The sequence below is a fragment of the Myotis myotis genome, unplaced genomic scaffold (genome assembly GCF_014108235.1).
Source record: "Myotis myotis isolate mMyoMyo1 unplaced genomic scaffold, mMyoMyo1.p scaffold_m19_p_1, whole genome shotgun sequence".
NCBI lineage: Eukaryota > Metazoa > Chordata > Mammalia > Chiroptera > Vespertilionidae > Myotis > Myotis myotis.
In genome coordinates this window covers 132,371,166-132,394,094 of record NW_023416313.1, presented here as the reverse complement: position 1 = coordinate 132,394,094, position 22,929 = coordinate 132,371,166, and the positions used below count along the sequence as shown (strand labels likewise).

At 43.1% G+C, this 22,929-nt stretch overlaps 1 protein-coding gene across 1 annotated transcript; it reads left to right on the top strand.

The window, feature by feature from the left end:
* The first annotated feature begins 1,982 nt into the window (after positions 1–1,982).
* PHYH (phytanoyl-CoA 2-hydroxylase) lies at positions 1,983–19,521 on the top strand. Its single transcript, XM_036352656.1, has 9 exons — positions 1,983–2,134; positions 4,438–4,493; positions 6,243–6,353; positions 6,983–7,151; positions 10,811–10,892; positions 12,501–12,682; positions 14,505–14,654; positions 16,961–17,095; positions 19,199–19,521. Exons 1-9 carry the CDS (start codon positions 2,060–2,062, stop codon positions 19,250–19,252), a joined length of 1,014 nt encoding a protein of 337 aa, XP_036208549.1. The 5' UTR covers positions 1,983–2,059; the 3' UTR covers positions 19,253–19,521.
* Positions 19,522–22,929: the final 3,408 nt, after the last annotated feature.

The following is a 22,929-nucleotide window of genomic DNA, read 5'->3' as shown; positions in this document are numbered from 1 at the left end:
GTTCTGGTGACCCCCAAGTTCATTGTTACAAATTGAACATAATTAAAGCACAGTGATTAATCACAAAAACTATATGTAATTATGTATGTGTTTTCCGATGGTCTTAGGCAACCCCTGTGAAAGGGTCATTGGACCCCCAAAGGGGTCGCAACCCACAGGTTGAGAACCGCTGATCTAAAGGAATCTGGCAGTCTGGTAGGGAGGAATCATGGAAAAGGAATCAAGAACCCAGAGGTAAAGGCCAAAGGACAGGCCTTGCTCAGATGCTGACTTTCTCCCTTCTGCCTTAGAAAACAGGCAGCAGCTAATAATTCAGAGTTCTGGACTGCTTCTCTCCTTGACTAAGGCAGTTTCATCATATTGGATAAACTCATCACTTAAATGATGACGTGTATATGAGGAGGAACATTCTGGAAGTAACCCTTTAAGCTAAAGAAACAATGAAAAAAATGAGAGAAAAAAGAAACAGTGAGATACTGAGTGCATCGTCTGTAGATACTGGAGGAAAAGGGATCTCATAGAAAGAACTTACAGTTCTTATAGCTACTATGGAAAACAGTATGAAGGTCCCTCAAAAATTTTAAAAATAAAACTACCATATGATCTAGCAATCCCACTTCTGGGTATTTATCCAAAAACAGTGAGATCAGGATCTCAAAGACATATCTGCACTCCCATGTTCATTATAGCATTATTATAATAGCCAAGCTATGCAAATAACCTACATGTCTATTGACAGATGAATGGGTAAGAAAATGTGGTACATACACAAAATGGAATACTATTCAGCTTTAGTAAAGAGGGAGGGCCCTGGCATGGCAGGTCAGCTCAGTTGGTTAAAGGGTCATCCTGATACCCCAGGTTTGATCCCTGGTCAGGACACAAAAAGGAATCAACTAATGAATGCATAAGTAAGAAACAGCAAATTAATGTTTTTCTCCCTCCCTTTCTAAAATCAATAATAATAATAATAATAATAATAATAATAATAGGGGAGGGGGGTAAGAGAGCAACCAAAGGACTTGTATGCATGCATATAAGCATAACCCATGGACACAGACAGTAGGGGGGTGAGGACATGTCCTAGGGGATGGGAACAGCTGGGAGAGATCAATGGGGGCAGAGAAGGAGACATATGTAATACTTTAAACAATAAAGAATTTTTTAAAAAAATAATAAGAATAAAGAGGGAAATCCTGCAATTGCCACAACATGGATGGACCTTGAGGACTTTATGCTAAGTGAGAAAAGCTAGTCGCCAAAGGACAAATACTACTTATATGTGGAATCTAAAGTCAAACTTATTGAAGCAAAGAATGAAATGGTGTTTGCCAGGGGCTGTGGGGAGGGGAAGATGGAGAGGTGTTAGTCGGAGGGTACAATGCTTCAGTTATGCCAGATGAATAGTTCTGGAGATCTACGATGCAGCCTAGTGCTTACAGCTAACCGTGCTGTGTTGTATGCTGAAAATTCGCTGAGAGGTAGATTTTATCTATTACCATAAACACAAAAACAATGATAAAGCATGTGAGAGGGAAATTTCAGAGGTCTCCTCTCACATGGATGTTCATGGCCTTGATGGTAGTGATGAGTTTCACGGGCATATACATACTTATCCCCAAATCATAGAATTGAAGAAAAAAAATTCTAGTTCTTTAGGAAATTTAAAATTATTCTAGATCTAGACTGTGTGGATCAGACATTTCAGTGTGTCATTGATTTCATGCTCTTCCTTTTTAAGGACCAGCTTTTGCTATTTGGGACTGGACTCCCTGAAATTAAATGCCTCTTAACAGCATGTTACTTGTAGAGCAGAACATATACATTTTTATTCTTTCAGCAGCTTAGTGGAAGGAACAGTCATGTGGAACAAAATATCCGAAACTACGCAGTTAAGACTGTGGGTCACGTTGCGGTTCGGTTTCTTCTTGGGTGACCTTAGCCCAGTCCCTGAGCCCTTCAAGCTGAGGAGGCGGGGCGTCCGCTGGGGCCGGGGGCGGGGCCGCTCGCAGGAGCCAAGTAGAGGCGAGGCCCGGCCGCCGTCCTTCCAGCTGCTGCCATGGACGGGGCGCGCGCTGCCTCCCGCCTGCGCGTCGTCCTGGGCCACCTCGGCTGCCCCTCGGCCGCGGCCGTCGTATCCTTTGGGCTGCGCGGGGCTCGGGCTGGAAGGGTGGTGGCCTCCAGGGCGATCGTAGGTTCTTCCCCTTCCTCAGCGCCCCGGTCCCGGAGATGGGCACAGCCCTTCCGGGCGCCGGGCGCGAGGGGCCCGGAGGAGGGCGCATCCCAGGCCAGCGCCGGCTGCAGGGGGCGACGCGGCGTGACTCCAGCCTCGGGGCCGCTGGGGCCGCTGTCTCCCTGCTTGTCACCAAGGAGGTCATCTTCTGACCTGCGCCGCGCGTGGCCTCCGCGGCTGCCCGGACACCTAGAAGCAGAGCGGCCTGGAGGAGCCGAGGCGGGCGGCCGGGCCTCCGCGGGGCACCCGCCGGGCTGGGAAGGGAGCTCGCCCGTCTGTCGCGCCCTCAGCTCTGCGCGCTGAGCTCGGCCTGCGACCCCTCGGCGCTCGCACTGGGTCCGCCTCCGGATTCGGCATCTGAATTAACCCGGGAGGGAATGGGTGCGCAGCGGTGTTGGGTCCAGAGAGGTGTCACTACAGCATAGGACGCGTAAATCAACTCCCTTTATGGAGTGTACTTGCTGCTCAGATTAGGTGTTCTCTTCCGGGGCGCACTTTTGGAAGCTCCCTATAAACTGCCGGGGATGGCTCCTTAATGCGAGCTGATTCGCCTCTGTCCGGCTGTCTGTAGGATCCTGAAATCTCATGACCATACTAGCTGTTTCTTTTACTTTCACTATTGCTCTCCAGCTGAGTTCCAAGCAGCGATGTACCAGAACCGCTGTACGTTTAAAATCGCGTCCATAGACTGATGAGGGGAACCAGGGTATTACATAATCTCATGTTACAGGTGAGAGATTGGAAGCTAGGCGAGGTTCAAACTCTGGACCAAGGTCATTTAACTGAAGCAGTGGTTGTCAGAGTGTGGTCCTGGGACGTCAACACCACATGGAAGCTAGTTGGAAATGTAGATTTTCAGGCTCATCTCAGACCTCGAGAAACAAATCCCTGAGGATGAGTCCACTTGCTGTTTCTGACACATGCTCAAACGAGAGAACCACTGCTATATTGAGACTAGGTATTTATAATCAATTGAGGTTCCTCTCCAGGCTGTTACTACTTTGAAATTTGATATTCTGATCTTGCTGTTTCTTGCTATAATGGTGTCAAAGGCAGAACTCAGTGTTTTCACATGTATTTCCTCCCCCCCCCTCCCCCCCTGGAATGTTGCCTTTGAACTGTCCTCGCAATCACATTTTTTCTGAGAATAGTTGACAAAGGTCATCAACTTCTCTGCTACGTGAAACACAGACAGTAGCTAGTGATTCTGACTCCTGGCCTGCCTTTCTTTTGGACTATAACATTGTTCCAGTTATATAAGATGTCATTTAAAAATAACATGTTTGCCCTAGCCGGTTTGGCTCAGTGGATGGAGCGTTGGCCTTCCGACTGAAAGATTCCAGGTTTGATTCTGGTCAAGGGCATGTACCTTGGTTGTGGGCACATCCCCAGTGGGCGGTGTGCAGGAGGCAGCTGACTGATGTTTCTAGCTCTCTATCCCTCTCCCTTCCTCTCTGTAAAAAAATCAATAAAATATAAAAAAAAATAACATGTTTACGAGAAGGGACATTCTGAAAATAACTCTTTAAACTAAAGATATGATTTTAAAAATGAAAAAAAGAAACTATAGATGCTAAGTCAGCAATCTATGGTTACTGGAGAAAAAAAATTAGAACAAATTACTAGTTCTTTAAGTATTTAAAATTATATTTGACTGTGTGGATCATACTTTTCTTGGAATCGTTGCTTATTTTATAGGTTTTTTAAATGACCAGCCAAATTGTTTCTAATATTTTGGCCTGGACTCCAAATAAATTAAATACCTCTTTTAACTAGCACATCTTTCTCTTTACTTCTAGAATTGGCCCTTTCAATTTTTACTCATTCAGTTTAGTGGAAGGAATAGTCGTGTGGAATAAAATACATGGAAGCTATGAAGTGAAGGTTGTGGGTCAAGTCTTGGCTCAGCCATTTTCTGTTGGGTGACCTTGGACCAGCTACTGAGCCCTCCAGGCCGAGGTTCCCTGCTCTGAGTGGCAGGACTAATATCAGAGCTTCCAGCCCTCTCCTCAGGCGGCTGTGGGAATGAAATGAAGTGAGGGAGGCAGTAGTATGGAACTGCCAGAGTTATGTAGATAAGCAGTTTGCTTGATATCTGTTTGGGACCCGTCTTCCCATGTGAGAGCCAATCCAGTTTTCTAGAAACTGTTGTTTCTAGAAAAGTTTGACTCCTAAATTTGTATTTGCCTTAATTCATATCCTAGATAGCTCACCCCACTTCAGGGGCTGTTCCTTCTGCCAGTTTCCATCCTCAATTCCAGTAAGTAGATCTAATTTTAATTTTTAGCCATACAATGTATATAAAGGCTCTTCTAGTGGTAACTAGTATATAAAACACAGTATATCCTGTTGCCTGGTAACAATTCATTCTGCAAAGCCTCCATTTCCAGGACTTATTCTAATTAGAACAATTGTGGAAATTTTTGAAGATCCTGACTTTAATTTTCTATTTGTATTTTAAAATTCAGAAAGGAAAAAAATATCAGAAAGGGCACAATATGGTGTTTAAAATTCAGGCATGTTGCCCTGACCGGTTTGGCTCAGTGGATGGAGCGTCGGCCTGCGGACTGAAGGGTCCCGGGTTCGATTCCGGTCAAGGGTATGTACTGTGGTTTCGGGCACATCTCCAGTGGGGGGTGTGCAGGAGGCAGCTGATTGATGTTTCTCTCTCATCGATGTTTCAAAATCTCTGTCCTTCTCCCTTCCTCTCTGTAAAAAATCAATAAAATATATTTAAAATTCAGGCATGCTATATCTTATTTAAGTTCACCTGTCATATGGTCATAGGATGTATCAGCTAACATGTTTAGTTTATCTCTTTACCTTTAAAGAAAAAGACATCTGATCTCCAGGAGTATTCTCAGAAAGCCACAATTCCAACTAGAGAGGAATGGACTGGGTGATTTGAGTGTGTGTGTATGCTGTACACATATCTGGATTTTGTTATTTTGATTTCTTTGGAGAATTCATGAACCAGACAATTAAAAATATAAAATCTGCCCTGGCCGCAGTTGCTCAGTGGTCAGAGCATAGGCCTGCACACTGGAGGGTCTCAGGTTCGATTCCAGGTCCAGGGCAAGTACCATCCCTCCCCAGGTCCCCAGGTCAGGACTCATGTGGGAGGCAACCAATCCATGTGTCTCTGTCATATTGATGTTTCTCTCTCCTGCCCTCCCTCCTCCCTTTCATTCTTTCTAAAAATCAATGGGAAAAATATCCTCACTTCTTGGGTGAAGATTAAATATATATAACCAGATTGCACCCTTTCTGATATTTTTTCTCCATTCTATATATATATATATATATACATATATATATATATATATGTATATATATATATATATATTCTACTGAATTTGTTGCCAATCTGAAAAACTATACCTATTCATTACAAAACAAAATGTTAAATCAGAGAAATAGAATCTTTTAAAATCATATATAATTTCATTACATAAAGGTAATCACTGTTAAAAAATTTTTTTGTATTTTTGCACTTTTTAAAAATAGTGTCTTAGCTTTATAAATTATAATCATATTTTATTATAATAAGCATTGTCCCTGCTATTATATACTGCTTATTTTTTAAAAAATATATTTTATTGATTTTTTACAGAGAGGAAGGGAGAGGGATAGAGAATTAGAAACATGAGAGAGAAACATTGATCAGCTGCGTCCTGCACACCCCCCACTGGGGATGTGCCTGCAACCAAGGTACATGCCCTTGACTGGAATCAAACCTGGGACCTTTCAGTCCGCAAGCTGACGCTCTATCCACTGAGCCAAACCGGTTAGGGCTATACTGCTTATTTTTAATGCCTGAGTCATATCCCATTGAATGGAGATGATATAATTTGTTAATTCTTTAATTTCTTTGTGACAGTAGTTAATGCTTTGGATTTAAAACTTTACATTTTTTTTCATATTACTTCCTTAAAGTCTTTGAAATAGAAGTGCTGGGTATTGTTAGGTTGTGATTTGTTATTATTTGAGATGTATTTTTCTCCTTTAGGTATACTCGGGATAATAATGTTCTAAGCCTAGAACAGAGAAAATTTTATGAAGAAAATGGGTTCCTTGTCATTAAAAATTTGGTATCTGATGCTGATATCAAACGCTTTAGGTATGGTAACTATTTGTTATTTTACAGAAGTATATGTTTTATGCATGTGATGGGAATATAGTAAGATTAGCTTGTGCACTTTTAGTGATTTGGCTCCTTAGGAAACTGGGCTCTGGAGCCAGACTGGCTGGCTTTAATATTAGCCCCACCACTTAACATTGTGTGTCCTGGGGCAGTTTACTTACCCTTCCCATGTCTCTGTCCCACATCTGTAAAATGGGGGTAATAATAGTACTTACGACCTCGAGTCGTTGTTAGGACTAAATAAGGTAAACATATTGAGAGAAGACTTGGAACAGGGCCTGAAGTGCTGCTAGTGCTACAGCAGTGTTTGCTATTCTCCAGGTGTCACCAAATCACATGTATTTCTCCAAATGGTCTTCTAAGCTAAGGAATATTTGAGTTCTGGTAGTGAATTCCAGCCTCGCAGTTAGGAAGCAGGGACTTCTGAGTTGGCTGTTTTCTCCTCCTTTCCTAATCAGAATTATTCAACCTGGGCTGGAGGCCAACTTAGTGCAGAGGGAATACCCCCCCCCCCCCACCCCAATCTGTGAATTTTTCCCAGAACTGGGTCAGGTAGGTGCTTGGAGCCAGCAGTAAGGACATCATTTGCCAACTTAATTTTCTAGGAATGAGTTTGAAAGACTCTGCAGACAAGAGGTAAAACCAGCTGGATTAATGTTAATGAAAGATGTGACCATTGCGAAATCAAAATATGCTCCAAGTGAAAAAGTGATTACCAAGGCCCAAGATTTCCAAGAAGATGAGGAACTCTTCAGATACTGCACTCTCCCTGAGGTTCAAGACCTTGAATATATTTTCCTCTAAGCTAATAGCCCATGTGCATGCTTGCCTCCGAAATCTGTCTTTTTACTTTACCTATCACCTTTCTGCTGTGGTCCTAGAGCAGTGGTTCTCCATGGGAGATGATGGTATTTGCAATGTCTGGAGACATGCTTGGTCGTCACACATGGACAAGGAGGGATGGTGTGCTCCTGGCTTCTAAGGTGTAGAAGCCAGAATGATGCTAATGGGGCTCTAGGACCCTATGAGGCACAGAATAACCCCCTCCCCGAGACAAATGATTATTCAGCCCCAACTGTCAGTTATGCCCTGATTGAGAAACGGCACTGTAGAGTTTGCTAATTACCTCTGGTTGAGAAGGGAAGGAATTCTGTGTTAAAGAGGGAGTCTTTCTTACACTTGATTCAGGCGTACCAAAGGGTGAAATTGCTGAAGCTATGCAGTGTAAATCCATTTCTTTGTTTGTTTGTTTTGTTTTGTTTTATGAATCTGGTCAGCAGAACTGCGAGTTTGACTTTAAATTTAAACTAGTTCTTAAAATAATTATTATTCTTTAAGAGCAGTTCATACTTATGAAAATATCCAAGTAGTCCAGAGGGGCATAAAATGAAAAGTAAAGTCTCGCACCCATAGCCTTCTTCACTGCTCAGCTTTCTTATGTACTCATCTGAATTATTTTGTGTATATGCAAGCATATTCGTATGCCCCCACCTTGTAACGTGGGAACATACTGGTTGTCACCTTGTTTTTTCCATTTCTGGTAGATCTTAGACATCTTTCCATTAGTATCTCTGGATCTACTTTTATTTTTAAAACTACTGTGCATTATTCCACAGCACACATGTACCCCAGTTCATGAACCATCCATTTAGAATGGCTTTAAAGGAGACATTACATATAGTACTTATTAGAAGTTATAAGCCAAGGGCTGTTAGAGAATTTGACTCATGAAGAAAGACTGTACAGGTCTGTGATGTCCAGCCCCATGCGTTGGTGGCCGGAGGGGAAGTGTCCCTTCTGGACCATCCATTCATCTGAACCTCATGGTATGTGATGGACATGGAAGCTGTGTGGGTGGGTCAAGGAGGAAAAGCTCAAGATTGGAGGCCACTTGTGGTAAATGGAACATTATGGGGATTTTCAGGTTTCCTACATTTCTAAAGTATGACCCATGTCTCTGGTGGTTCATGCAATAATTTTTAGAAGGTATGGAATGTTTTTGGTTTTTTTTTTTAATTGATGTCAGAGAGGAAGGGAGAGGGAGAGAGAGATGGAAACATCAATGATGAGAGAGAATCACGGACCAGCTGCCTCCTGCACGGCCCCCAAGGGGGATGGAGCCTACAACCCGGGCATGTGCCCTTGACTGGAATCGAACCCAGGACCCTTCAGTCCGCAGGCCAACGCTCTATCCACTGAGCCAAACCAGCTAAGGCAGTATGGAATGTTTTAATAGCTATCTAGTTTAGTGTGTATTGAAAAGTAACCAGCACATCTAACCCATGATTTCGAGGATATTAATCAAGACAAGACTAAGTTAAAAGGAGTTAAAGAATTATTAGCTAACTATATTGGGAAATTCTGCAAAGTATGGCAAAAATGGTGAGGATGGCTTTTGAATGAGGTTTAGAAAATACTGACCTAAGTGAAAAACAAACAGAAAAATGACAGGCTTTATAAAAAACAAATATCAGGCCTGACTCCTCAGGCTTATTCCTCATACTCAAAATTATTCCAAATGAGTACGAAATTCGTACACAGGTGGGGTCCTTAGGCCTGGCTCGCAATCAGGGCCGATCAGGTTCCCCACCTCCCGGCCTTCTCCTTCCCTTGCTACCCGCGTCCTCCACCACCCACCCCCAGTTCCCCATCCCAGCCCGGGGCCCAGCCCCTCTTAGGTGCGATCAGGACCTGCCAGCCAGGGCGAGGGACCGGGAGGCTGGCCAGCACGGGGAGAGCCCAACCACCACCATGGTGGGCAGGCCTATCAGGGCTTGCCAGCTGGGTTGTAGGTGGGGGGAAGGTACAGGAGAAGGGACCTGGGAGGTTGGCCGCCAGCCCCAAGGAGGGAGCCGGCCCTCAGCCCCCCTGGGAAAGGGGCCGCATCTACCACCACCCACCCCCAGTTCCCCATCCCAGCCCCGATTGGGTGATTGGGGCCTGCCATCTGGGGGGAGGGACCAGGTTGGCCAGCAAGCCCCTTTGGTGATTGGGGCCTGCCAGCTGGGGGCAGCTCCTGCATTGAGCATCTGCCCCCTGGTGGTCAGTACACGTCATAGCAACCGGTTGTTCTGTCTTAACGGTTGCTTAGGCTTTTATATATATAGATTCCTTACACACAAGATACCAAATAGTGAGAAAGCAGTAAAATGTGCTTCATTTTTTGGAGTCAGAATTGGAGTTTGAATATCAACTTTTCATGTAGCTGACTCTGCCAACTTGGGCAATTTATCAACCTCAGGCTTATTCATGTGGGCTATTTGTTTTAAAGGATTATTATTTAACTGAGGCCTGTTGCACGAAAAGATTAGTGCAATAGGCCTTCCCTTCCCCTGGCTGCCGGCACCAGTTTTCCTCTGGCACCCGGGACCCAGGCCTTCGGTCCAGCCAGAGCCGCCTTCAGTCTTCGCTGTTCTGGCCGGAGCTGCCTTCAGTCTTTGCTCCGCCGCTTCGCGCCTATGTATGCAAATTAACCGCCATCTTTGTTGGTGGCTAATTTGCATATCTTGCTGATTAGCCAATAGGAGGCGTAGTGAAGGCACGATCAATTACCATGTTTGTCTATTACTAGATAGGATGGGGACATTAATTTTCAGGGATTACTGTGAGGCTTAATTGGGCTGATTTCATAAAGCCCCTGGCAAGTAGTAGGCATTCAATGTTGAGTCCTTTCTGTACTTCACCCCTCCCCAGGAGGGTTAGGTGCTGGAGGCAACACCGCAGCTGCTGGAGCCTGTGACTAATTCAGCCCTCCCTGTCACATGCTCTCATTGCGGCTTATTCTTCATAGCATGTGTCTCAACCACAACTGCCCATGTCATCGTTTGTTTATCTTCCACCAGACTATAATATAAACTCTTTGAGGCAGCTCGCTGTTGTATCCTGTTTCCTGTCACTCTGCCTGGTTCACAGACCTCAGTAAAGAGCTGAGTGAATGGTCACACTGACTGTGAGGGTCCTCTGAGCTGCTGTTCTCCTTTCCTCTGGGCTCCTCATGACAGCTGCATGTGGGTTGGGTCCTGTCATGGTCCCTTCCTGTGAACAGTCTCCATGAAGGAGGAGGAAGCTGGCTCCTCACTGAGCAACTGTCGTCAGCTTTGATTGAAAGGAGGTGGGGAGGCATGAACCATCCGTCCTTCCCAGTTGATCTCTCATAGAAACTTCCATCTCTCTTGTAGAAAAAGCGGTTATGTTTCCAATAGGCTCCAAAAAGCCCGTTAATTCGGAGTGTTAGAAATTTCCAGTGATTTCCAAGTGCTCACTTTTTCAAATTTCCAATGATTTCCAAGTGCTTTGTTTGCAATGTTGTGAGATTGGCTTTTTTAAACTACTGTCATCTTGGTTCTCATAAAGATAGTTGTACTTTGTGCCACTCGCTTGTGCATCTGGTTTCTCATGAATTCCCCCCCCCCCACACCCACCCTTTCCTTTAGATTCTGAAATATGTGGAGTGCTTCACTGGACCCAACATTATGGCCATGCATACCATGCTGATAAACAAGCCTCCCGACTCTGGTAAAGGGCTCTTATTTGTTCAGGGGAAGGAAAATGTTTTGTTAAAATACATAAGGTTGATGTTCTAACTATAGCCATGTGTATAAGTGCTAAACTTTGCATAAATGAGTATGTGTCCTGTTAAAAGAGAGACAACAGGCCTAAAATGGAATCCCTTGTGCTAGCCCACATCAGCAAGCTGAGCCTTAATACCTAACCAAATTGCAGTTTCAGTTCCTCCCAGGAATAAAATCTTAACCAGTCAATGTCAGCACTAGTGAGGTCATCTGCCGAATAGTCCCCCTGCCCCTCCCCTTAAAGGGGCTGCCTGAACAGTCCTCTTCTCTAGTAACTTCCTTATCCCTCCACCATCTGCCTACCAAAGCCTTCCATTTGGTAATCTCCTCTGAGCTCCTTCTGTCTGCTACATTGAATGCTGCTCAATTCGTAAGTCATTCAATACAGCCCATTAGATCTTTAAATTTACCCACTTGAATTTTGTTTTTTACAGTACTTTAATTCAAAATAGCTTATATCATAACAACATTTAGTGTAATAGTGATTTCATATATTAACTGTAGGGTTATTACTGCTGGATTTTCAGATGATAGGATTCTTAAACATTCAGGTTTATAAACAACTCTTTATATCACATAAGGACCTATTACTCAACATCTCTAAGCTTTATTAACCATCCTCACCTGTGATAGTGTGAATTCTGCCTTTATTATTATTATTATTATTATTATTAACAAAATTAAACTATTTTTGTAAATCACATACTACAGTTGTTATTAAAATTTATTGTGCTTTCTAAAATATAGCTTCTAAAACCTTACTTCCTGAGAAACTGATTTGGATGGTAGTACTCAGGAATCTGCATGTTATTTACCATCCCCTGATATTCTTATGCAGATGGCTGTTGGGCCATGCTGAGGAATGTTGCTATACCAGCAGTAGTAAATTGGCCATCAGAGATCTTTTCATGTTTTCTACTTTTTCTTCCTGGAGGGCCAGGAGAGGCTTCTGTGATAGGCCTGTAGCTTCACATCACCAAGTCTCTCCTCCCTGGATGTCTTGCCTGGAGAGATCAGGGAGCCTGGGGAATCAGATTCAAAGAGCAAAACCAGGGAGAAATGTAAATGTGGTCGTGGCATCTCTGATTCTGCACAGTGATTATATACCAAATGCTTCTAGTTTGGTGAGGAAACCTCTTAGGGCTTTTTTATTTAGTTAGCTAATTAAAAACATTTTGCAGACTATCAGGGGACCTCAAAGATGACCACTCTCTTCAATATAATTAATTAAACTTTGTTTTTTGACACTAGGCCCTGTGCCCAAACCAGTTAGAAAGGAATAAAGCACAATAGAGATGATGATATATGTATGACTTGCTAGAAAATAGTGTATGTGAGTACTCAGCTACCAGAAACCCAGAAAAAAGTAGAGGATCTGGAGTCCCTGTGTTGATTCGATATTCCAGTTAGGTGCTTGTCACCTGAGGCAGATTTTCTAGAATCTAGAACATGGTTTCATTTGTTTAGTTTTTGCAGGGATTGGTCATTATTCTGGTTTTTCAGGCAGAAGAGAAGAATTCTGAGCGTCTTTTAACAGCAGGTTCCATTTCAGGCAAGAAGACATCCCGCCATCCCCTGCACCAGGATCTGCACTACTTCCCCTTCAGGCCCAGCAATAGCATTGTTTGCGCTTGGACGGCCATGGAGCACATTGACCGGAACAACGGCTGCCTGGTGGTGCTCCCGGGCACACACAAAGGCACCCTGAAGCCGCATGATTATCCCAAGTGGGAGGTAGGTCTGCCTAGCAGCTGAGTCTTGATCAGAATCTTGCGTTGTTTTGATTTCCCATCAGTCTACATAAAGAGCCTTACCAATGAGATGGCATTTCCCTTCACAGCCAAACATTGGTCTAGGATTTGGAATCCCAATCAGGGAAAATTCAAGGATGTTAGATAAAGTACTCATTTCTGCACTTTCAACAAGGGTTTGAAAGCCAATCAACATGGGGAACTTTGGTAGGTGTTGTAGGATTCGAGATTATAGAGCCTAATTTGCAAAGGTAAGACATACACATTGCAAGACCAGATGCATGTGCCAAGTGCCAAGTAATTCTTACACAGTGATTGGTGGCTCTTGCAGTGAAAAAGAGGGGCGGCTCACCTTCCAGCTGGAGAGACCAGCAGAAGCGCTGGGGAGGATGGAGCAGTATTCCATCGCACGGCTGTCCCACGGTTTACTGATTCAACTCTTGATGCTGAAGGACTGTTAAATGCTTTTGAGCTCAGAAGTGACGAGACCGATCTGGTTCTTCAAGACCACTAATCTTGGGGTGTGCACGGGATGTATTGAAGATGTAGGAGTCCATAGGCAGGGAAACCAAAAGGAGCCTTTAGTGCTTTAGGTATAAGGCAATACATCTTGCAGCCCCAGAATGATGGTCAGAATGCGAAGAGCACCTGTTACTAAGGCAGGAAGAACGAACGTGGTCCTGTAGGAAGTAAAGAGAATATAGCTTTAAAGACTTCTGTCTCAGTGAGACTCGGTGTGCTGATGATTAGTGCTAAGTAAAAAAAAAAAAAAAAAAAAAAAAGTCTGGATTTTGATATAAAATCTGAAATTATGAGCTTTGTCAAGTAAGGTGAGATTTAGGGAAGGTTTGGTGCAAGCAAAAGGGAGTGTTTTGGAGAGCCGCAGGGCCTTGCTGAGTCCCTGGAAGGCTGGCTAGGCCTGCTGGGCTGGAAAGTGGGCATTGCAGCTCGGTAGGAAGAGTACGTTGGGGCACCTGGTGTGGGCAATTGAACCCTGACTATGTCCTGTCTCTTCCATCCTCTGCTCAGATTTGAATCTGAGTGGCCGAAATGGGAGGTCAGTTTGGCTTAGCTTGGGTCGCATATCCACCCTGGCCAGGAGAGAAGTGCACCGGATCCAAGTCCTAACAGAGTTCAGTCTTAGGAGGGGGGATGGGATGCTGCCTCTACCCTAGAACAGCAGCCCCACCCCCTCATAAAGGCTTGTAAGCTTTACATCACTTCTCACTGTAGTTTTTAATAAAGACATAACCTTTCCTTAAAGCAATAACTAACTTTGGAAACAGTTATAAACAAACACAACGTTATAATTTGCGATTCTTCTTTCTTTACTCTGGACAAGACATGAGCTCAGAAAAATTGAACATTTTTTCTCCCCTAGTTTTGGAGAATAGTTTCTCAGAGATACTCCCGAATAATAGGAGAATGATTTATGCAAAGTTCCAGATGAGGAGACTATCATGCTGAGAAAGAATGATCATGAGTTCGGGCTGTAAAGTTCTCCTGCATTAACTGAAAAATGCAAAGCTGACCTAGAGCTTCATTTATTACTCAGTAACAAAGGGTAGGAAGAAATTCCAAAGTTTTTATTCGGTCAAAAAAAATATCTGTGATTTTAATATCAACAGGTGACTTTTAAAAACCAGACATCTGAGAAGCTTTTGTATATTTACGTTTTTTAAAAGAATCTAACTTATCTCCTCTTGGAAGAACTTAGAGTAGTACCTTTGCTTTTCCTGATGATCTATAAAGTTTGTAATTACTGGCTTCCTCAAATACAGACTTGGCTCTCATTTGTGTTCTAGGGGGGAGTTAACATAATGTTCCATGGGATCCAGGACTATGATGAAAACAATGCCCGGGTTCACCTTGTGATGGAGAAGGGAGACACCGTTTTCTTTCATCCTTTGCTCATCCATGGATCTGGTCAGAACAGAACTCAAGGATTCCGGAAGGTATGCATTCACATAACAGCATTTTTCAACGATGAATGGCCAAACACAAAAATGCCAAGATATATTGAAATTTAAAAGATTTGACACTTTTGCCGTGGCTGGTCCACAATGGTTAGAGCATTGGCCTGTGCACCAAAGGGTCACGGGTTTCATTCCCAGTCAAGGGCAGGTACCTGGGTTGCAAGTTTGATCCATGGCCCTGTTTGGGGCATGTGTGGGAGGCAACCAGTCCATGTGTCTCTATCAACAATGATATGTGTGTGTGTGTGTGTGTGTGTGTCCATATCTCTCTCTCTCTCTCTCACCCCTCCTTCACTCTCTCTCTCAAAAAAAAAAAATCACTGGAAAAAATATCCTCAAGTTAAAAGATTTGTGACTTTTAACTAAACTAGCCTTTAGTCTAACTTAATTGCCAGGAAATATATTTCATGCTTTTTTTGCTCAGATCAGTAAGAAGCCAGGCGACCTCAGGATCCCATTCATGATTTGCTTCAGAGCCAGAGCTTACTTGGGAGCTGATGGCCTGTGCTTTGGAGGCAAAAACCATTGCTGACAAACTAAAATAATAAAGTTTTGAATGTATATAGCTCATAGTAACCAAATAACAGAAAAGTTTATGTTATCATTGCTATTGAAAAAAATATTATTGATCCAAAAGAAAGGTTCTGAATTGGCTATCCAGAAATCAAATTTAGCAGGCAGCCATTGTTTTCACCCCTCAGTGTTAGAGCATTTTAAAAATATATATATTTTTTTATTGATTTCAGAGAGGACGGGAGAGGGAGAGAGAGATAGGAACATCAATGAGAGAGAGAATCATTGATTGGCTGGGGATCAAGCCTGCAACCCAGACATGTGCCCTTGACAGGAATCGAACCTGGGACCCTTCAGTCCACAGGCCAACGCTCTATCCAGTGAGCCAAAACAGCCAGGGCTTAGAGATTTTAAACTTAATGATTTCATTGCTTACATTAAAACTTGACAACTTTCTCATAAATTCTCAATTTCTCATTTCTCTAAAATTCAGCAGCACACCTGGCAGTACAGTGTGTGGACTCACATTTCCCCCTTGATTACATGACTGTCAATACTAAATATTGGGGGCTTCTTTGGGCTGAGTGAGGCTGTTCGTTTGTTACACCAACACCTGTTGTCTCCCTGAGGCAAAGGGTTAGTTGCCAGGTTTCATCTTTCATTCATTCATATTTGCACTGGGCTCAGCAGGGCCAGGATGAGGGTGAGGTGAGAAGGCACTCTCTTCAGGGGCCAATATTTTAAAAAATCAAAATCACTGCAAGAAAATCCATGATGAGCACAATGCCAACATTTTAAATCTGAGTGGCTGCAGTGGGAGGTTCTTCACGAGATCAGGTTCTTCGCTAGCACAGACCTCAGCACTGTGAAGGGCGGGCGGATAGGCACCTCAGTACAAAAAATGAGGAGTTTAATATACTGACTCTGCAATTTTTCAATATTTTTTCAACTACTTTAATGTTTGGAAAAACACTAACCTTTAAAAAATACATAAAAGCATGTATAAAGGATGCACATTCCCCTCGCCCTGGGGCTCACATGGGACACGGAGCTTGTGGCCACTCTGCCTAGAAATGTGATGTTTGGGGCAAAGAAGGAAGTTCTGACAGGTGTGGTCGCCTTAAGATAACTGATCTGTGCTGGGAAGGTGAGTTTGAGGTAGTGCCTGCAGCAGATCTGTTTATAACTTTTTCAAGAATGGGAAGGGCAGGTAACTTCTGTCTTGCCTTCATAAAGGAATAAGACAGGTATCTGCTGTCAGACTTCAAATGTCCTTTTGATTCAAAAGGGGGGTGTATTATTTTCCTTTGCAAGGTGTACCCTTACCCCCCCCCCCCCCCCCACACACACAATCTGTGGCCATTGAAATAACAAGCCATCACAAACTTCATTGAGTATCTTTTGTGACTAAGATGATGAAAAACCCTGGAATACATTCCCTTTAAGCATTTGGGGATATCTACTCCTTAGAAAAATTAAATGTTAAAAAGTTAAAGACCTCTGACTTAACAGAATTATGTTCCCTGCCCTATAAATGCCTTTTGAAAATAAATATCACAGCTAGTTAAAAACCTCTTGTAACTTCTCAAGTAGCTTTTAGCTAGGAGGAGAAAAGGCTACTGAAAAGAGACTGATTTAAGGCGCCATGGAACAGCTTTCAGTCTAGAAATCAAACACTGAGGGAAATAACTGACTTTCTAAAAGAAACCTTGCTTGGTTGCTGGTGTTGATGGGATTTTAGCCCTTAATATTAATTGGTTCACTTTGCCCAGGCAATTTCCTGCCATTTTGCCAGTGCCAACTGCCACTACATCGATGTGAAGGGCACCAGTCAAGAAAACATTGAGAATGAAATTGTGTCGTTAGCCGAAAAATTGTATGGAGTGAAAGAAGGTGTCTCCCTGAAGGTATGTGTATGAAATGGCAAGATAACGATCTCGGTTTTTGTCTTTTCTTCAGATGCTTACTAATCCTCCTTGTTGATTTAATTTGAGGGTGTAAACTGCGTGTGGTGAGAGCTCTTTGCAGAAACGTGGCTGATACCAACAAAGAATGCCCATGGAATTTCAGTTTGCACTTGCTTCCCCAGTGTGGGGAGCTGATGGCCTACCGGCTTCTTTGTGTCTTTGGGCCGTCCTGGCGTATGCAGGCTACCTTGTTCCAGGACAGTCAGATAGGATAGAAAATAGAAAACATACTTAGAGGACAGGAAATGAAGGACAACAGGCTACCTCCTGAATGCACACAGGAAAGTTAAAGGTTTGGACTAGCAATCACAGGCCTCCTTTATTTGTACAGAATAGATATTTATACAATTGGAAATCCAATAAGACTCCCAGGAAGCAATTCTTAGGCAAGTATTTGTTTGCATGTACAGAGATAGATCGCTAATGCTTATCAGTAAGAGGTGTGAGATACTTCATATGCTTCCCTAATTCATACACATCACTTGTCAATTATTTGTTGTTGTTGTTTTTTTTAAATATATTTTATTGATCTTTTACAGAGAGGAAGGGAGAGAGAAAGTCAGAAACATCTATGAGAGAGAAACATCGACCAGCTGCCTCCTGCACATCCCCCACTGGGGATGTGCCCGCAACCCAGGTACATGCCCTTGACCGGAATCGAACCTGGGACCTTTCAGTCCGCAGGCCGACGCTCTATCCACTGAGCCAAACCGGTTTCGGCCAATTATTTGTTTTTAATTAGTGGACATTCAGTGCTGATGAGGATCAATAGAAAAATTCTCAGTCAAGGCAAATAGACATATTTGCTTTGTAGACTATGTACATTGTAGCCTGGGAACCAAGAAGCTGATCTGCTTTTAAATGAACATTAGGTAGTCATAAGTGCATGCACTTCCTCTGGGGTGGCAGACCCTCCCACAGGCGGAGCCTTCCCGGCCTGTGAAGAGCGCTGCACACCAGTCTGTCGAGAATCATTTTCTGAACACCTTCCCAGCTCAAGAATCTTACTTCGCCCTTTACTTCTATCTCCCTTTAGAATCTATGAATGTACCCACCTCTGAAAATGCTCTGATCTCACATTTGCAGATTCTAGAAAGTATCGTCCCTCTCCCTTTGTCCAGTATGTAAAAGGACTTACAAAGGCAACGTGGCTTGTCAGCATAGTTGTGGTTTCCGTCCAACACCCTGAATTTTAAGGCAGGAAAAAAGTATACATTCAGTTTGAGGTTTGTCATTATTGCACTAAATGAGTTACCTCCTGTATTTATTTTAGTTACCTTCTATGTTACAGTTTATCAATTTTATGTACAATAACAATACAAACTTTTGCTCTATAGTTCTTTTAAGGTAACAACAAAAGCATTTTCACACTCTTTTTCTTATTTTCTTCACCAAAATCCAGTGCAGCAGTCATTAGAGCTGCATGCTCCTAATGAGAAAATAGTCCAGAGGTGGGCCTGTTACGTGACACAAGCTAGACTGCAGAGTCAGGTCGAATTCCAAAATCGTTCTTCTCTCTATACCTTGCTGGTTGCTCAAAAATAAACAAGAAATAAGAAATAAATTTAAAAGTCTGAATTGTTTTATGAAGAACAAAGGAAAAGCAAATAAACCAGTAACCTGTAGTATCATTGGCATGGTTATGACCTAATCAGGAGTAGATGACTCAAAATGAGCCAGGCAAATCACCCGACGGAAGGCAGGAAAATGGGTAGGGAACTGTCTGTACTGTGACCGAGCATAATAATCAGCCGGCTGCGGACCTGTGATCAACAAGAGGACCCAGTACAACAGGGTTGACAGCTTGGGGACTCCTTGCCTTAGATTGTTTAACATGATATTAGATGTTGGCAAATAAGTAAATCGGAGTCTCAGAATATGGTTTATCTTCTAACTGATAGGACTATTGTGGAGGCTTCCACGTCCCACCCCCTTCCCTCCGCCCCCCATTTAACCATTTGTAGATGCTAGAAATTTACTTTCTTTTATGGTGAAGAGACAAACTGAAGTGTTCCATAAACTTTTGTTTGGCATTATTTCCAGGATGTTTGGAGATTTCGAGGACGGCTTGTGAAAGGACAAAGAGTCAACCTTTGAAACAGCTCTTTGCTATAACTCTTTAAAGAAATCAAAATGAAATAAGGTGTCTAAGGAAAATATTTTCTTGATGAGATGACACAATCTTTTCTATCGCTTGTTAACAAATCAAAATGCATATATCAGGTACCTAATCGCATGTGGGTAATTTTGCAGTGCAGTGGTGTTGCTTTCATGAATGTAAAAACAGCAAAAGTGAAATGGTATTCATTTTAAGGAAAATGAAGTTAGGGTTGCAGCCAAAATAAAGGTAATTCTGTATAACTTAAGTGTGTTAAATCCGTTTGTTTATTTTTTCATTCAATTCTCTCTTTTAAAAAAAATATTTATTAAATTGATTGGGGCCAATTAGCTCTTTACCCAAGCAGAAATAAATGCTTTGAAACTCAGGTTGGGCTGAGTTTTATATCCCTCTCCTGGAAACACACCACCTACTTACTTCATGTCACGAGATACTTCTTTTTTTTTTTTTTAAATATATTTTATTGATTTTTTACAGAGAGGAAGGGAGAGAGATAGAGAGTTAGAAACATCGATGAGAGAGAAACATCGATCAGCTGCCTCCTGCACATCTCCTACTGGGGATGTGCCCGCAACCCAGGTACATGCCCTTGACCGGAATCGAACCTGGGACCTTTCAGTCCACAGGCCGACGCTCTATCCACTGAGCCAAACCGGTTTCGGCAACGAGATACTTCTTTTCAAATACAGGACACTGTACAGCGAGGCACAGTTCCTGGAGGGCACGAGAAGGGCATCGTGGCGGTGGATGCTTGTGCTCTGACACAGGATTCCTTCCCTGCCTTCTCCCCTCAGACCCCTCCCTAGGAAAATGGACTGTCCAAGTCTTTCTAAAGGAGGAAGACAAGGGTACCATCTGCTATTTCTTATTGTGTAGGGCAGCCGAAACCCTCCAGGATTTATGAATGAAACCTAACCTCTTTCAAGGTACAGGAAAAGTTATAGACACTTTTGGTGTGGCAATTGAATGAGCAAGAACTGGAGGAACTTATCCTATCAGAGCATCGTCTTTCTACACCAGCTGAGGGCAGCAAGGAGATACAGTCTCTTTTGTGGGTTGGTTTTTTTTCCCCTTCAATTTAGTAAGAAAGAAATAGAGTCCTTTTCTTGCCATTCCGCAGAACACAGTTTTCCTAAATCCAGTTTCATTGTGTGTGGGTTTTTTGTCGGTTTCCCTTGTAAGGACATGCAGTTTAAGCTCAGTTCCACCTGCAAACGGGAAGAGTATCACTGACAGGGACTAAGGAAATTGGATTATGGAATAATTAAAAATAAAATGTACATAAGGAATGCCAGTGTGAACAGCAAGTATGGAGCACGGTCCAGCATTCCTTGGGCATTTTGTCTGTGGAACAGAAAGAGCTGATCTTGAAGATTGCTGAGATTCATCAGACCTTGGGTGAGACCCCAGACTGAGTCTCCTGGGGCTCATCTCTCCCCAGAGAAATGAAGGGAAGGCCCTTTGCTACCTGGGCAGCAGCAAGAGCAGAGCACTCGGTCCCCGCCATCCAGCCTCCACCCCTGGGGGCGCTGTGGCAGCACGGGCCTGGGTCCCTCTCCAGGAGCCTGAGATGACCAAGACCCTCTTGCTTCCTCTGCAGTCTCCTGACTTTTGACCTAAGAGACTGAACCACAGCCCATTTCCTGAGCGCCCCAGCTTTGGGAGTGGCACCTGGGGGGCTGGGGTTGTTGGTGCACCAGCCTTAACCTCCATCGCTTGGAAGCTGACCTGTCAGGGACCTGAAGAGCATCCCGGTCAGGGTGGCTCTGAGCCCCTCTCCCGAGGAAGACACTTGAGGGTGAGAGGCCCACACCCAAGGCGTCACTGCTCTAGAAGGGGATGACAGCTTCGCAGTTGCAGCCCGTTTAGGAAGTAAAGACTTGACCCAGGGGCTGACTTGGCCTGAGTGCTCTCCCTCTTGGGATGGCTGGAGGTGCCTTAGCTTTACTCTAGAGCAGCAGTTCTCAACCTGTGGGTCGCGACCCCTTTGGGGGTCGAACGACCCTTTCACAGGGGTCGCCTAAGACCATCGGAAAACACATATATAATTACATACTGTTTTTGTGATTAATCACTATGCTTTAATTATGTTCAATTTGTAACAATGAAATTGGGGGGCACCACAACATGAGGAACTGTATTAAAGGGTCGTGGCATTAGGAAGGTTGAGAACCACTGCTCTAGAGGGTCTAGGGATGTGCTTCTCAGACCTGACTACACATTCCAATCTCCCTGGTCCTTTAAAAAAACCAGTGCCTGGGTCTCAACCCCTACAATTCTCTCTCTCTCTCTCTCTCTCTCTCTCTCTCTCTCTCTCTCTCAATTTGAAAAATTCATGTCTGTTTTATCAGCAAGTGCTGATTAAAAAGTCCCTGAATCATTTAATTTTTCCAGCTATATTAAGGCATTATAAACAAATAGAAATTATATAAATTTAAGATGTACAATTTAATGTTTTTATGTACATATACATTGTGAAATAGTCATCACAATCAAGCTAGTTAACATACCCATCACCCCACTTCTAAGTTCTTATTCAATTATTCTGAAGTCTGGGCATCAGTATCCTTTTTTACAAACATTTGAGGTGATTGTGGTGAACAGCTAAGGCTGAGCATCAACCCATGAACCAGAAGGTCACCGTTTGATTCCCGGTCAGGGCACATGATCAGGTTGTGGGTTTGAACCCTAGTAGGCGCATGCAGGAGGCAGCCAACCAATGATTCTCTCTCATCATTGATGTTTCTATCCTCTCTTACTCTCCCTTCCTTTCTCTGAAGCAATAAAAAAATATTTTTTTAAAAAGTCCCTGAATCATTTCACTTTTCTCTGCTTTAGTGAGGTATAATGGACAAATAGAAATTGTATATATTTAAAGTATATAACATTGGCCCTTCCATTTCTGTGCTCAGGGTTGTCATCACCTCCCCCTAGACAGGCTGGGATTGCCTCAAAGCAAGATCAGGTTGCTAACACTTGTATCATGCCTTACTATGTGGCAAGCACTATTACAAGCACTTAACTCTTACTAATCTTTTAATCTCATAACAACTTTACAGGGAAAATTCAATCATTCCCCCAATTTTATATATGAGACAACTCAGGCAGGCACAGAGAGGTTCAGTAACTTGCCTAAGGTCACACAGCAAATGGTGAAGGTAGGATTTGAACCCCAGCAGTAGGGCTCCTTGCCACTTTGTCATTGGAATAATTCATTAAAAGATCACATGTAACATTACATATATTTTAGCTAATGACTTTTTATGTAATGTTTAAAACATTTACATTTTTTTCAAAATTTTAGCTCTACTAAAATTCAACTATATTTCTTGAAATGTAACAGGGGCAGACAGTAAGAGTGATCTCTAATGGAGACATTGGTTGTGTTTATGGAAGCCAGTGTTATAAAGGGATTCTATTCTATGTACAGACTGTCCAGAATTTGCCGATAAAGAATTGTCAGCAAATGGACAGGATATAGAATCATAAAATATACCGAGCATAAGAGCTGGAGAGGGTCCTATGGATCATGTAGTCCAACCTCCTAATTTATTTATTTGTTCATTCATTCATTCATTCATTCATTCATTCATTCAAGTATCAGCACTCTTTGAGGACTTTTCATGTGGCAGGCATATGCTGGGTATGAAGCACA